At 49.7% G+C, this 16919-nt stretch overlaps 1 protein-coding gene across 1 annotated transcript; it reads left to right on the top strand.

Annotated features, from left to right (window-relative positions):
- Positions 1 to 2025: 2025 nt before the first annotated feature.
- On the top strand, positions 2026 to 15804 carry LOC135830364 (N-acetylglucosamine-6-sulfatase-like; the record flags this gene model as incomplete). The annotated part of the gene is given in 11 exon segments (XM_065342626.1): positions 2026 to 2122; positions 2441 to 2567; positions 3110 to 3272; positions 9398 to 9513; positions 11228 to 11305; positions 11601 to 11807; positions 12661 to 12754; positions 13518 to 13598; positions 14313 to 14370; positions 14818 to 14880; positions 15359 to 15804. Coding segments are annotated over 9 exon segments (1016 nt in total), but the record flags the coding sequence as incomplete, so codon positions are not given.
- Between the last annotated feature and the right edge of the window lie 1115 nt (positions 15805 to 16919).

Genomic DNA, 16919 nt, shown 5'->3' with positions numbered 1-16919 from the left:
AAATTGATTGATAAAAATGTTAAAGGGGAAGTTAAGGCAAAAATTAAAATTTCACCAGTTGTAGTCTTCGGGGTGCTGAGTCGAATGGTCTTGGTCCGAGAAAGCTGAGACGCTCCCTTCCTACTTGAATCCCAATCGAACTCGCGCACTTCCACCGAAACTGGGTGACTGCGCCCTACTAGATGGGGATTTGTATGCAAAATGTCACTAAAAGCGCCATTTCGTTCTTATAAAAGCACGGATGACCGCGATTGGCCCATATGTTGTAGTCTTTTGGACGCTGAGTCGACTGGTTTTGGTCCGAAAAGGCTGCGATGCAGCGTTCCTCCTTTATTCCCAATCGAACATGGTTGAACAAGTGGTCACGTACTCCTGGGTGCCCAAATCACCTGGTCACAACGCCAGCAGGCGACAACTTTCACACCAAGGTTCAACTCGAGTGACAGGACTGCACCCAAAAAAGGTCAAAACAGGCTGTAAGTTGTACCCTGCAGGCACGGTGACCAGCTGACTGGTGTACGCAGGAGCACGTGACCGCTTGTTCAACCATGTTCGATTGGGAATTTGGGGCGAACGCTGTATCGCAGCCTTTTCGGACCAAAACCAGTCGACTCAGCGTCCAAAAGACTACAACATATGGGCCAATCGCGGTCATCTGTGCTTTTATAAGAACGAAATGGCGCTTTTAGTGACATTTTGCATACAAACCCCCATCTAGTAGGGCGCAGTCACCCAGTTTCGGTGGAAGTGCGCGAGTTCGATTGGGATTCAAGTAGGAAGGGAGCGTCTCAGCTTTCTCGGACCAAGACCATTCGACTCAGCACCCCGAAGACTACAACTGGTGAAATTTTAATTTTTGCCTTAACTTCCCCTTTAATTGCAACAGCAACATTTGTATTCATTGCATTCCCAACTCATCACAACCACGCGCTCTTCAGCCGAACCATACAGACACCAGCAAGGACACTTCCGTTGAGAGATAATATTGCTCCACGCCTCTAGACAGCTGTTTCGCTCCCTGTCGGAGCTCATCAGTAGAGGATGATAATGATGATAATGGAGGAATGATCATTCTTATACACCAGAAATGGCGCAAGTGCGCGCTTTCCACATAATATCAATGGCATATGCAAGCTGCTAAAATGGTAAAGTGTGAGAACAGCGATAAATAATCATAGTACGCGCTCATTGGTGGAGAAACACACCACACAAGCGACGAAAATCTTACTCGGAATACTGATGCCAATGGAAAGTACATGTATGTTGTTTATTATTATGATGTTGCAATGTCCATGTATGCAGGCGGGGGATCTCCGCGGTGAGTCTCGCCTCGCCTGCATACATGGACATTGCAACATCATAATAATAAACAACATACATGTACTTTCCATTGGCATCAGTATTCCGAGTAAGATTTTCGTCGCTTGTGTGGTGTGTTTCTCCACCAATGAGCGCGTACTATGATTATTTATCGCTGTTCTCACACTTTACCATTTTAGCAGCTTGCATATGCCATTGATATTATGTGGAAAGCGCGCACTTGCGCCATTTCTGGTGTATAAGAATGATCATTCCTCCATTATCATCATTATCATCCTCTACTGATGAGCTCCGACAGGGAGCGAAACAGCTGTCTAGAGGCGTGGAGCAATATTATCTCTCAACGGAAGTGTCCTTGCTGGTGTCTGTATGGTTCGGCTGAAGAGCGCGTGGTTGTGATGAGTTGGGAATGCAATGAATTGAAAATATGGCCGAAAGCTCTGTCGCAATATTTAGCAACATTTGTAGAAGAAAAAAGAAAAAAATGGAAACGAAAACGAAAACGTTGAAAAGCTCCAAACCAAACATTGGTTATTACTATTGGGTCTGATAGTGCATAGTATGTAGCAGATATGCATATTGTGCAGACGCATAGTGTACTGAACAGCCGTATTCTTGTGCCTGTTGATATCCAATAGCATCACTACATGCATACTCATGTGTATAAACGTGCATCTATGTGTTGGTCGGCATGATCTCGTGTAGGAAAGTACCTGAACAACTACGCACATCCGACGACTGGTGTCAACGTGACTCACATCCCGCAGGGCTGGGACACCTGGTTTGGTTTGGTAGGAAACAGGTAAGCACCGTTTTTTATCTACACATACTCAGGAAAACCCCTCGACAGGCGAGCTGCCTTTGGGGAATCCTTTTAAATGAATACTGTCTTGCTAGTTGTTCAACGTAGTGTTGACAACATCTACCTAAGTACATTTCTACTAAGTTAGCGAATACGTACCAAGGTACTAGGTACTTCACCTGCATGGTGTATGCTCAAAACTGGAATGCCTACAGTGTACTGGCGTACTGACATGGCGAGGACTACACCTTCTTGATAGGAACGATGAACAGTTACCATTTGAGATCGATTTTGTGCATTTTCCGCCTTCTTTACCAGTCGCTTCTATGACTATTCTGTGAGTAACAATGGTGTTCTGGAGAAACATGGCACCGACTACGAGAAGGATTACTTCACCGATGTCATCAAACGTAATGCCGTGAGCTTTATCAAGAATGCTACCACTGTAAGTAAATCTCGCGAACGTGCACACGCACACATGCACACACCCACCCACAAATACACATACACAATGATACACAAGTACTTTGAAGTACACACATGTATGCACACATACATCCACAAATACACACACACAAACACACACACACACACACACACATGGCTACTTCAAAGCGGTTACTAGTACTCAGTGGTATAATGCCTGCTGAACAGTTGCAGTCCATTGGAGTCTGGCACCGAGAATGCACATGTATGATGTTTATATCTAGGCCCTAGACTAGGGGTGTCAAATTCAGCCCGCAGCTGGATTCTACCACACTTTTGTTTTAAGAAACGTCCAATTCTGTTCGCACATGCATTGAGGCTGGTGTCAGCTGACTACCCCATGGCTCTGCATCCCTTCTACTACCTTCCTACCTGGTACGTATAATGATTGTAACACACCACCTTATCATTGGTTCAGCCTTCCGCAAGCTGAGCCATGCAGCTGGCTTTTGGCCATTGAACCCCAATTATTCAATGATGGATGAACTTTGCCCTTTCCAGGAGGATGCCAGCAAGCCGTTCTTCATGTACATTGCTACGCCTGCACCGCATCGTCCAGCCACGCCGGCACCTCAGTACGCCAACATGTTTAGCAATGAGACAGCTCCACGCTCACCGTCGTATGGCTTCAAGCCCGATGACAAGCACTGGATCATTAGTGGAGGTAAAATGATGCATGATGAAGAATGATGATGATGTGTGAGATTACCGTATAATGCTGCACGAGAGCCGCCCAAATTGATTTGTAGCCAAGGAAAGTAATGTCACATGGCTCATTGAGAATGTGGCATGGCTGAGTGAGACTGAGATTGCGTACTGAACTGTCTGGGGTGTAGTGGGACCATGACCCTGGCACTATCCCACCATCTATCTTGTTTCCTCTGCCCACTGCCGTCCGTTTTAAATTGATTGTGGATTGACTGCACGGCATGCAGTGTGTGTGTGTGTATAATCTGCATGTACATGTGACATAACATCAAAGGTTGAGACTCGCTCATCCATTTCCAGAACACGATCAAGAACTGTAAACTAATCACTCCCTCCGACGGACACACGCGACAAGCCAGAGAGTAATGGTTCACATTGTATTTTGGGAGAGCAAACAAAACTAAAACTAAAGTCGAGTGCCAAGAAGAAAGAAGGCGGAAGACCCGGTCCCAAACGAAGGACCAAGTCCAAAGGAGAAAATATGGCGGAGTATCAAAATGACCAGCACGTGTCACGCACCAGCTCCACACGCGCGACACCACAATCACTGCATGCATGCACTGCGCTGCCTTGATACATGATCGGGCCGCGGGCGCCAGGAGAACAAAGCGCTAGCACGGACAACACTAGCGGAACTAGCTGGAACAACAGTGTTACATGCATCATGACAAGAGAACAAGATATTGCATGAAGGTCGACACACATGCACAGTTAGGTGTGATAGTTACAGGTACAGTTCCATTTCACCCCATCACCTGGCGACAAGAATGCAAAAAACTCTTGGCCGTTTTAGCTGTAACGGACCGGGGGCTGGATTGCGTTTCGATCTCGCAAGCTGTAGCGATTACCATCCGGAGCGTCTGCTTGGGCTGGCATTAATTCCATGCCGAGCAGGTCTGGTTCTTCGTTAGCATCGGCTGCCGCGCCGTCATCTGCCTGACTCTCAGCGGCCGTCGTGCGCATCACAGGGTTGTCGGGTGAATCAGGCTTCAGCAGATCGACGTTCACGGTCTTTGGGTGCTGGCGCTCATCTTGTCTGGCTATGACCACAGTCGATGGCGAGACGATAGCCGCAACACTCCATCCAGGCTCATACGGGGACAGCCGCTTCTGCCTTCGTCCAGGCCGCAGTAACAGGACAGGATCACCCACAGAGTATGCGCAGGGCTCGTTCGGTGAGTCAATGAAATCCCGGGCTGAAAGCTCCGTCTCAATGATATCCCGCACACGAGCTACGCGCGACGACAACTCTGACGCCCACTGGGTCATATCGCACGCTTCCTTCACGTCGTCAATGATGATATGGCGAGGCTGCCATCCGCTCATTGCCACCATGGGTGACAAATGGGTCGAGCCGTGCGGACGATTGCGGTAATAAAACAGCAGCACATCGAGGTCAGCACGCCAGTTCGGTGACTCTTCGAGGGTCTTGCGGATGAGGGTGAGGAGCGTTCGATTGAACCTCTCTGCTGTCCCTTGGGACTGGGGGTGACGGACTGCTCCGGTTCGCACACGCACACCCATCAGGCGAAACAAAGACTCCACTATGGCGTTGCGGAACTCCACGCCGTTGTCCAGCCGCACGACCTCGGGAGCACCCCATCGAAAACACATGGCCGAGAAGGCTGCAGCAACACTAACAGCGTCATGTCGGCGGAGCGGGCACACCTCCACCCACTTGGTGAAATTGTCCACACAGACGAGGACACAGCCGTATTTGCCGCTTCCATCACCGCCGAGTTCCAGCGTGTCAATCGTGACTTCGCTCCATGGGGACCCAGGTATGTCGGCGCGGGTCGGCGCAGCTCTGGCACCCTTCCGTCCACTAGCAGACTTGCATTGCGTGCAGCTATCAACATGTTGGTGACAAGCCGAAGCAATGCCAGGGAAGAAGCAACGGCTTCGGATCATGCGATACATGACCTCCCAGCTCGCATGTCCCGAGATCTGGTGTGCATTCGAGACAACATCGGCAACGAGCGATTGCGGCACGACAGGAACACGAACGAGGCCCTCGACAGGTAGCTTGATGCTTCTGACAAGGACACCATCATCAATCTCCAGTTGGGACGCCGCTGCTGCATAGGGTGCAGTAACCGTTGCACCGGACTCCAACTGCGCCACTGCTGCCAGTATCTGGTCGTCAGTACCTTGCTTCGCCACAATCTTCGCGAGAGGGATTGGTCCGGGCAGGACTACAGCTGCACCTGCGACATCACTTTCGCTGTCGCCCAGTAGCGCCTTGCAGAACTTCACCCACGTAGGAGGAACTCGAGTCAGCACGTCTGCACGATTTTGGTCAGTCGGCACCCACTCGATCGTGACAACGAGCCCTGCCGTGACAATCAGGTCGGCGAGAATCTGGAGTCGACGCTGGACTAGTACACCATGCAGTCCTTTCGTCCTCGTCCGGCGCACGTCGCCAGTGACATCTCTGAGCCAACTCGCAACCGTCTTGGAGTCGGTCATCAACCGCACATGTTTCATCTCCCAGCTCACGGCCAGCGAAAGACCTCGGATAGCGGCCTCCAGCTCCATGATGTTGATGTGACGCGCGTCACCGTGGGGTCTCAGCCAAGAACGATCCTCCATGACAGAGCCATCGATCTCCAGGACGACGCCAAGACCGATGTTGGACGCGTCAGCCCAAACTACGCAGCGACGAGGCTCGGGAGAGTTGGCACGCCATTGGCCCTGTGCAGGATCACCATCACCAGCTAGCCGCGCGTCCACTTCACCACACAGCTTCAAGAGTGAGGCTGGGACCTGTTCATCCCATGCCGCGCTAGCGTTGGCCATGCGCTTCAAGTAGCTGCATGCGGGTCTCAGCCAACCACAGACAGGCACGTGCCCCGTCAGGCGGCCACACCAGCTGAAGATATCGCGCTTGGTCGCCGGCTGCTCGAGCTTCAGGCGAATGTCGGTACGGCGCGACCACTGCACTTGGCCATCGTCGCCTTTCGTCAACTGAAGGCCCAACACACGGGACTCAGCAAACGCCTCTGCAGGCTTCGTTGGCAAACTGTACTCAGCCATGTGGGCGGCCACTGCGTCAGCCTCGGCAGCGGGAGTCATCAGGTCGTCGACGTAGTTGTCGACAGCAGGAAACTCTCTAGTGACCCACCGGACGATGATATCCATGAACTTGGGCGCTACGTTGAGGCCGAAGCCCATCCGCGTCATCACAAACGCTTGGCCCTGCCAGACCACCATCTGAAAACGTTGCAGCTCGGGTGCAACGTACACCTGGAGATAGGCCTTCTTGATATCGAGTAGTTGAAACTCCTGAGGGTCACCGGCCAGTCGCCATTTGCGCAGCGTCTCCTCACAGACGGGTGCTGAGCGGCCAGGCTGCGACATCAGCAGCTGGTTGAGGAGCCGATAATCTAGACATGGTCTAACCGGCGTTGATGCTTTGTGCTCCTGCAACTGAGCAATCAGCGGTAACACAGCACCAGGGCTTCCGTGAACATCCTTGTCGTGAGGAACGAGCCAACCCGCATCGATCCATTTCTGCACCTCCTCTGCAAACAGCTGCTCCTGGTCAGAAGTGAGCTTAGAGCGAGAGTACTCACTCACGCCAGGTCCCACCGGCTGAGTCGGAGGACTGCCTGATTTCCAGCGCCAAGAGAGGACCCACCGACGGGCGCTGCTGTCCCAGGTGACATCCCCGTCATCCGTGGACAGGGTGACATCATCACCATCACGCTGCACGCGTACATTGGGAAATGGATGGCGATCGCCGCTCGAAGACGCACCACAGACTCCCATGCTGTCCCCTGGATCGACTCGGTCGTAGCCAAATTCCACGCCGATCAAGGCACCATCACCGGAGTACTTCAGTCGAAGCCCGCCACTGCCAATGACCACATCATTGCCGACGAGCACATCAGCGTTGACCACGCTCAGATTGTCGACCACATACGCTTGCACTTCCAGGCCGGGCAGAGAGACCGCACCGTCAGAACGGGCCAACCGAACGGCAGCTGACCCCACTAGCTCTAGGGGACTACCATCCAAGGCAAGTATGGGTGGAGCAGCCGTGGGTGAAAGACTGATGCCATGCTGAGTGGCGAAGGACCGCGAGATGAGCGTACGAGTTGAACCGGTGTCTACGACAGCCCGCGCACGAACACTCGATTTCGCCGCTCCAGCAGACACATCCACGTACATACGAGGCAGCTTTCCAGGAGAGGCCAGGGAGACTAGGCATGGGTCGTTCTCCTGCACAGCTGGTTGTGGGCGAGCACTTTCCACGGCAGCTGCAGTCCTGTCCTTCCTTGCCAGCCAATCTCTCCTCTCAGGGCAGTCAGCCTTTACATGGCCAGCACCGTCGCAGAACAAACAGGTAATCGGCTGGCTCCTTCCACCTCCGCCTGCTCTTCTGCTGGGACAATTCCTGCGGATGTGCCCAGGCTCGCCACACTTGAAACAGAGGCCCGAGGGCTTCGCGCTAGATCCAGCCTGTGAGTGTGACTTGGTACTGGTAGGACCACTCCTGGTCGCTGCACCACCCGACGAGGCGGCAGCTGACACACTGTCACCTCCGCTGGCATCTGAAATTCTCAGAGCTCGAACAATAGACACACAGTCGCTTATCGACATGTCCTTTCCCACGAGACTGAGCCGTACTTGCCGGTTGTAGTCGGCAGGGAGGCCTTTCAACAACTGCTGCACTACCACAGGATCTTTGTCGTCTGTCACTTTGTGACCGGATAACTCCGCGAGGCGCTTCAGATCTGCAACAAATGCATCGGTGGACTCGTCGCACTTCATTTTCCGCACCACAAACGCCTCGTACGCAGCAGACTTCGTCATACTGAAGGACGATAGCATCAATTTAACCACCTCGTCCTGCTTCTTTCGGTCCGCATCCGCCATTCCCTGAAATACCAGGAACGCGTCATCCGCAAGAAACAGAGGGAAATGCTTCATGCGCTTAGCCTCATCATCCCAGCCCTGGATCTCCGCAAGAACGAGGAACTTTGCCCAAAACTGTTGCCAGCTCTCATTGCTCTTGCCCCGAAAGGGCTTGACAAAACCGTCGACTTTCAGACTCGACATCCTGAACTCCGCAGTCGCAACTCACGACGGCCCTAGTTCAATCCCGGGTTTCGGCACCACGTTGTAAACTAATCACTCCCTCCGACGGACACACGCGACAAGCCAGAGAGTAATGGTTCACATTGTATTTTGGGAGAGCAAACAAAACTAAAACTAAAGTCGAGTGCCAAGAAGAAAGAAGGCGGAAGACCCGGTCCCAAACGAAGGACCAAGTCCAAAGGAGAAAATATGGCGGAGTATCAAAATGACCAGCACGTGTCACGCACCAGCTCCACACGCGCGACACCACAATCACTGCATGCATGCACTGCGCTGCCTTGATACATGATCGGGCCGCGGGCGCCAGGAGAACAAAGCGCTAGCACGGACAACACTAGCGGAACTAGCTGGAACAACAGTGTTACATGCATCATGACAAGAGAACAAGATATTGCATGAAGGTCGACACACATGCACAGTTAGGTGTGATAGTTACAGGTACAGTTCCATTTCAGAACGCACCCCGGCAAGCTGATGAGCAGTCTCGCGCTGCTTTGAGGCATCATAATTCCCAAGCCTGCTTGTTACTTTTTACGTCCCTAATGCATTGCTACAGCAGGCATCATTGCCCTTTTTGTAGAAGTCCTGGCAAAGCTTAGATAAAATTACATGTGTGTAGAAGACGAACTTGGATACAATCAGAAGCCCATCTTGTGTCCTGTTTGGAAAGTGTGGTTTGTCACTATTTTTTAAAAGGTGGTTGAGAGGCTGAACCCAGCTGGAACACCATGACCAGTCACACATTGGTGTGGCACAGAACACGTCTGATTCTGTTATGACTGCACGGTTTCCCAGTGTTGTCTACTACTGTTATCTAAAGGAAAAGAAGCAAGTCTGTGTGTCCATGTGCATGGATGCCCATGCTGTTTCCAGTCCAGTTTGGTTGAGTCCCCGAAAAACAAAAAACCCTCGCATCAAATAACAAAGCACCGTGCATGTAATGTGAGCTGATCTCTGTGTGCGTGTTCGTTTTGGCAGGTACTCCACAAATGGACAACACAACTATCAAGACCGTGGACGAACTGTGCCTGGATCGCTGGCGTACATTGCAGTCAGTTGATGACCTGCTGGAGGAGGTTGTAATGACTTTGCAGGTTAGTGGAGCAGGGGCGTACATAGGGCGGTTCCCGGGATGCCCGGGAACCAGTAAAACAAATTCGATATGGGTACAGAGAATTTTTTGATCCAGGCCCAGCGCTAGTAATACTAATAGTATCGCGCGCACAGACTCACAGTGCAAGTGCATGCAGTGCATGTCTGGAGTCCGCGTAGCCCCTGATGGTCCGAGGACGGTGACTAGCCCAGGTGTGAAAGTGGTGCTGGGAGTGGGACACAGCGTAGATCTACTGAACTGGGCCATGCCTGAACCCATCATGGGTTCAACAAAGTCTCTAGTCTAGTTACATCGCCGGATTCCTCTATCTCAGAGTCAAATTTTCTTTTGGAGTTTGTTTTGACAAAGTTGGTCGTGTTTTGACGATGCTTTCGCTTTGTGGAAAAGAAAAATGAAGAGTCGACATTCAGAGCTATTTTAAGCTGCAGGCAAAGTGTGTAGCCAGTGCTAGTGGCGAAGGTCAAGCGATAGATGAGAATGCAGACGCACCTGACGTGCAAGTGAAGTATGCATGCAACGAGCAGAGCTGAGGAAGAAATCGTCGGCGAAGCTGTACTGAGCGACCGTTGTTGGAAGCTGCTGGATCATCCAAAACTTACTTCAATGACATGGGAGTGTGTTGGAAGGGATATTCTGAAAGTCGACGTCCACAGTGGAAACCAGTCCCCCAAAATTTGCTGGACACGGAAAAGATTTCCGTCATCGACAATCATTGTACGCCACCGCAGGCGAAGGATTTCATTTCCTGTGCGTATCCAGATGGATGGCAAACAGCGCCGCTTTCAACTATCCTTGTTGGAGGAGTTACCCTGGATAGTCTTTTGACAGGCATGCAATGGTGGCTTCTGCTTGCCCTGTGTGATGTTTGCTCCAGATGATTCGAAACTTAGGCAGCTTTCAAGACTGCATGCAATCGTAATGCTGAACAAAACATCAATAAAACGGGAAAAGTACAGTCTTTTAAAACCATAAATGCGTAGCAATGACATCGTCCAGCAGCTTGTGGATGTCAATTTCACCCAGTCTGAGTAGAATATGCAGAAACTCTGTGGGGTACGAAAAACAGCATTTCAATTGTGTGTAATGGTGGTTCATCAGTTGGCATGGGAACCACTCCTGGAGGCGAGCGGCGTACGCCCCTGGTGGAGCATGTACAATGTGAATCATACACACACACACAAGCTATGAAGCTGAGACCTCTGGTCGGCTGAGCGTAATGGGCCCCACCACCACACTCCACTATTCACTTCAGTATCTGAACTCGGATACATGGATTTTGTTGAAAGAAAGAAAAAAAACACATACTCACAAGGATTATTTAGTCTGCTGGATGAAAATATGTCACTGGGTCGTCAGCTGGTGGGACCGAATGTTCTGAGCTGGACTAACAATGCCGTAATTCCTGGTATTGTGCTGTAGTGAGCAAACCGAGCTACCAGGGATACGCTGCCGGGTACCTTATGAATGTGGGCATCACAAGACTTCCCTCGCGGATCCCGTTAGATATCTCTGGCACCTTTGCACCATGGCTGGTAGCTCGGCTTACTTTTAAAAAAGCTCGTAGCTCTACTGATGATGCCTATATGGCCGAAACAGCTTGCTGCCGGTCTACAGCATTGGGTATATCTGGCACATGTAATTTATGGTAAGCGAGCGATATGACATATTGTGTTGTGTTGTGTGCTGGTGTTCAGACGGGCGGTGTTCTGGACAACACTTACATCTTCTATAACAGCGACCATGGCTATCATCTGGGACAGTTCAATCAGCAGGTATGGCTACTCAGTATGCTGGTGCTACGCTAGTTGCATCTAGGTGTACGTGTGTACTAGGTTAGTTGGCATGGCAGATGGCTTGATGCACCCTAGCTCAGTGCCGCTGACATTATTCGGTGACATTTGCAGATTGTATTGTCGAATGTATTTGCTCTTTCTTTTCTTGCATGCTATCTTTCTCTTTTCTCACACTGTTCTCTCTGTCTCACTTCATCTGTTTTTCTTCCTCTCTTCTAAGTTCTGTTTCTTTCTCTGCACATTTTCTCTCGTCGTGACATCTGTTCTTGAGTAGGGAGAGAAGCGGCAGCCATATGATGAGGATATCCGCGTGCCGCTAATTGTGCGTGGTCCTGGTGTGGTGAAGGGCCAGAAAACTCCCAGAATTGCACTCAACATTGACTTAGCACCGACCTTCATCGAGCTGGCCGGAGGAGAGGTTCCGGATGATATGGACGGCCGCAGCCTGAGACCCGTTCTGGAAAATGCCCTATGTGCCGACGTAAGAATTCTTCCTGTCCGTGATAATCTCCGCTGCATTAGGATATAAGAAAGGCATTTGAGCTGACAAGCTCGTTCCTATGAAACCGGATGATGGCGAAATGCCAAAGCATTGCTGAAATCGATATGAAAACGGTGTTCAGTGTTTTGCAGAGTGATGGGAAGGTGCTTGTCCGCTCAAACGCCAGTCTCTTCTAAATGAAACTGCAAGAAACCTCACCCTTACTTCTGCATTGGGATATGTTTTCTTATTGCAGTTTTCATTCCGCTGCGAGTGGGTGTTCAACGGTTACTGCTCTGATCAGTGTACATGTACATGCGTGTAAATCTGATGGTGATTTAGTGCAGTGCAATATGTCATCATCATCATCATCATCATCTGCGTTGCCGAAAAAATAATAATAGTAAATTTAAAAAAAATAAATAGTAATAAACGGCATTATGCAGCTGTGTAAGCAGTAGATGCACAGTGCGACTGCCAGGCATCTCTGTCAGATGCCAACTGGCAATTCTCATGCAGAGACATACCAGTCCACGAAATGATATTGTCAGCAAAGGAAATCTTCGGACGACCACGCTTTCTCTTACCATCCACGACACCAAACATCACGTCACGTACAAGCTCGCAGCCAGATGGGCGGCATGTGTGCCCGAAATAGGTCAGTTTGCGTATCTTGACCCTGGCTAGCAGCTGTCTCTGTACTCCCAACTCCACCAGGATACTGTCATTTGTGCGCTTCTCCATCCAGGATACTCTGAGCAGACGTCGGTAGCACCACATTTCTGCTGCTGATGATGAATATGTAGCATGTTGTGAACCTTGTGAGCGCACCTCCATGTTCTCTACCCTGCAGTGGCGTGACGATTTCCTGGTGGAGTACTGGGGCGAGGGAACGCCGTGCATGGGCACTATTCACGCCACACCACCGGAGCAAGTCTTCCTGCACGGTGAGATTGTCTGCAGTGAACATGATACAGTTACACTGAGTTGTGCTCGGTGAACTCTGACCAAGAGTGCATGTCTGGTGCCCTCAACGTGCGTGCCCTGGAAGTGGCACGAATGCAGCTGGACGTACACATGTGCAAATACAATGATGTACTTGTAATCGGAACTGGTCCAAGGTGTCAGCTTTGCACTTCGGGTCGGATTTCACCGAGCATAACTGTACTTCTCCAGCTTGGTTACTACTGTGGTGTTGAACAATGTTATTCAGCGGGATGCCAGAAGAAATGCACTGCTAAAAGACAGTAAAGGTCCAAAGTATTTGTCACATGCATGTGTCTCAATGTCTTTGGAATTGCAACACTTTCCTCGCTCACTTTGCAGTCTTGACCACGGTGGGGCAATGCCGCATGGGCAGATTTAGTGAACTCCAACATAAGTTACATGCACTGCATAGCCAAAACGTTTCACAAGAAATGACCATTCCTAACTCACATCATTTCTGTGTAACACTCCATACACAACACGGGGGTCTCGGCACAGACTCTCGCACATGTCCCATGAGCCATGGTGGCACCCACGTACTCTGCACAAGTTTGAAGCATTGAAAGGTGAATGCGGCCCTCTTCTTTTGTCTTGAAACATTATAACTTATATCCAATTATCCATGCATTCCAGCAAGTCTTACACACCGGGGTCTCCAAGTCGTTGCGGAATATGCTGCCATTCCAAGGTTTGAGCTCTTTTTTTGCCTCTATATACTCCCAGATTGTCACAACAATACATTTGTGAACCTACGCACACTCTCGGAATCAGATGACAGCAGCTACATTCTTGTTTTCCCCAATGGTAAGTCAGCATACACGCACACTCTCTCCTTGCAGGAAACAATGTCAAGCAGCTACCCAACGCTGCACGTTCAGCAGGTTGGTTTGAGGATGTGTTCCATTCATGATATTATCAATCTGTTCTGGCTGTATTCAAGTCAGGAGAAAGTCTCCAATTGTTAGTCCAACATGCCTGTGGAGCTACACTAACAGCTGGTGCTGTGAGAGGGAGTGGCGGAGGAATAGTAGAAAAAGACAGAGAGACATACATACATACATACATACATACATACATACATACATACAGAGAGAGAGAGAGAGAGAGAGAGAGAGAGAGAGAGAGAGAGAAGAGAGAGAGAGAGAGAGAGAGAGAGAGAGAGAGAGAGAGAGAGAGAGCGAGAGAGAGCAGAGCGAGAGAGAGAGAGAGAGAGAGAGAGAGAGAGAGAGAGAGAGCAGAGAGAGCGAGAGAGAGAGAGAGAGAGAGAGAGAGAGGAGAGAGAGAGAGAGAGAGAGAGAGAGAGAGAGAGAGAGAGAGAGAGAGAGAGAGAGAGAGAGGAGCGGGAGAATATAGCAGATTCAGTAGTGTCTATTTCAGTACAAGATTAATAAAGTTACTCGTAGGCTCGTAGTTGAATGCAAGTTATTGGTGAAATGTGATAGGAGCGGGGCGAGGCTGTTTCAGAGGGAGATCTGATTATGACTGTTCATGTTGTTTTCTATGTGTACCTCATGGCAGATGATGCACCCATGGACATCAGTGCAGTGAACTACAGGAATACTATGACCTGACAGAGGTACAGCACTGCTGAGCACACTGTACAGTAGTGATAGGAACATAGCTTTTCTTGTTGTTGGCTATGCACAGCTCCATCACAATGCGCTGATTCATTCAGCACTATGCATTCCCGGACGGTGGAACTGGCCCGGTTTGTCAAGCCATGACCGGACCGACTTTTTGACCGCCAACACGTACATGCATTCAGTGCCAAGGAGGTCATGTGTCAGTGCACCGTCATATCATACACAAAATCTGAAAGCAATGGTACATGGCTCTCAACGATGTGCTACTGCCTGTTTGGTGGCATGTGATGCATGTGTATTATTGTCTGGCCGTGGGGTCATGGCGCGATCTGGGTGTGTGTGTGCGCGCGCGCGCGCGCGCGTGTGTGTGTGTGTGTGTGTGTGTGTGTGTGTGTGTGTGTGTGCGTGTGTGTGTGTTTACTGCATATTGCAATCCATAGGATACCTGGCAGATGAAGAACACGTTCAAACAACTGACACCGGCAAAGCACAGTGCATACCAGGTGAGACCCTGTCCCTCAACACATTCCACTGTACGAGTGACTGCCATTTTTACTCATGGCTGTGTTCCATGTGAATACAGTTCAGTTGCAAGTGCATTGGCAAATACAATACAATTAACATGCTAACAGTAAACCAGAGAGGGCGGCAAGACAAGAACATGCATATGGGTCGTAAAGAGGAGTGCCTGCCTCGACTCCCTCATTTCCAATAATATTATTGAAGGAGGCTTTTTTTCGGATTCTTGGGACACTCCTCTCTCAGCGTATCCTATGCCCATGGAAGGACTAACAGAATAACTGATATCAACTTTCTGCTCGTGTAACTTTGTGAGTTGACACCAGTTGCGCTCATTAATTTAATTGTGTCGAGCTAAATGCATGCCGAACGAACCTCAATTGATGATGTGTTATCCACCGCACTGCCAGGCTCGGTAGAACGACGGTGCTATGTTCCTCTGTTGTGTTCATTGCTAATCAGGCTCGTCTGGAGCAGTACATGAAGTGCTCTGGCCAGACCACCTGCAATCTAAAGCCAATCTGAGTGTTGGACAGGGAGGGACCAGGCACACTAACATGGCACTGTGTTCCTCTATCCCGCCAGCCTTCTCAGTCTTCAACGTTTTCAACTTTTCCGCGAGCAAAGAATGCATTTTATTTTTCTTCGACTTGGCTAGAATTCTTGGCGTGCACAGGAGCATAAATAATTTGCATTTGTGCCGTGTATGAATGCTGCAGGTCAGCATTTGCATACTATAATCATGAAGTCTCGAATGTTTCAATTTCCCCCATTGCTCAATTATCCCTGTTTCAAATCAACAAACCAGGGAGTACGAAGACTGGCTCTTAGTACTCTCTACAACAAACAATCTCCCCGAGGTGACTACAGTCATTACACCGTATCAAGATTATTTTAAAATTATGGAAGTTCTGCTGCAAGTGGAGCGTAGAGAAAACACATAAAGCCGGTGTTAGTGTCTCCGGCTTAGCGGTATCGTGTTCTGGGCCAGATTTCTACCGGGAGATGAGGATCTCTACAGAGTGGCACATGCGAAGAAACTGCATGCGTATCTCGTGCATACGATATCACTCAAATGTGGCAGCAAGCTGTCATAGCACTAAGTCCAAACATGGGTGAAATCCCAGCCTGTTTGTTCTTCGGCGCCTGACAGTACTGTACACTTAACTCGCATCAGCACACCAGTCATGCTGCACTGACGTCACACAAGCGCACACACCAGTCATGCTGCACTGACGTCACACCAGCGCACACACCAGTCATGCTGCACTGACGTCACACCAGCGCACACACCAGTCATGCTGCACTGACGTCACACCAGCGCACACACCAGTCATGCTGCACTGACGTCACACCAGCGCACACACCAGTCACTTTCGGGCACCACTGCACCGTGAGGACGCCACTGCATTTTCCCAAGAGCTACGGCGAGAAGTGTTGGTGTCCGGCAACAGCAACAATCCGCACGTCTACATTTAAATAAAACTTTTTTTGTGAAGCAGATATTCCAGTTTGCAAAAAAAACAAGAATAACGATTAGTATTAAATAGTGAGTTTTGTGCGGTGGACAGTAGTAACACAATGTGGCGTGTTTTTTCTTCTTCTAGAGTACGGAGCGGAAAACTGAGAAATAAAGGAGACTTTTCTTGTATAGTATGATGTCATGACACATGGGGTTTCTGAATAGGCAGCAGGAATTATAAAAGTGAACAAGCTTCCCGTGATACATGATTTGGATTATCAATATTTCCAAATAACTGTCCAGCAGGCCAAAACAGGGTGTTGTTCTTTTTCTTCGAGCATCAGGCGTAGATGCGTGATTTCCTCTTCTTCTTTTTTTTTGGCAAATTTACACCAGGAAACGGTAGAAGAGTGTTCTACACAATAATAGTAATAGAGCTATGGGATATTCTAGACTAAAAGGAGTTCTGAGGCCAGCCTCTTGTTAGAGCTCATCATGCAACATCATCAGTGTCAGTGTTCTGTAGGAATACTGCTACTCACTGCTACCGGGTGCTTGAGC

This window comes from Sycon ciliatum, unplaced genomic scaffold (assembly GCF_964019385.1).
Source record: "Sycon ciliatum unplaced genomic scaffold, ocSycCili1.1 SCAFFOLD_2202, whole genome shotgun sequence".
Classification (NCBI taxonomy): Eukaryota; Metazoa; Porifera; class Calcarea; order Leucosolenida; family Sycettidae; genus Sycon; species Sycon ciliatum.
This window is presented reverse-complemented; position numbering and strand designations above follow the sequence as displayed.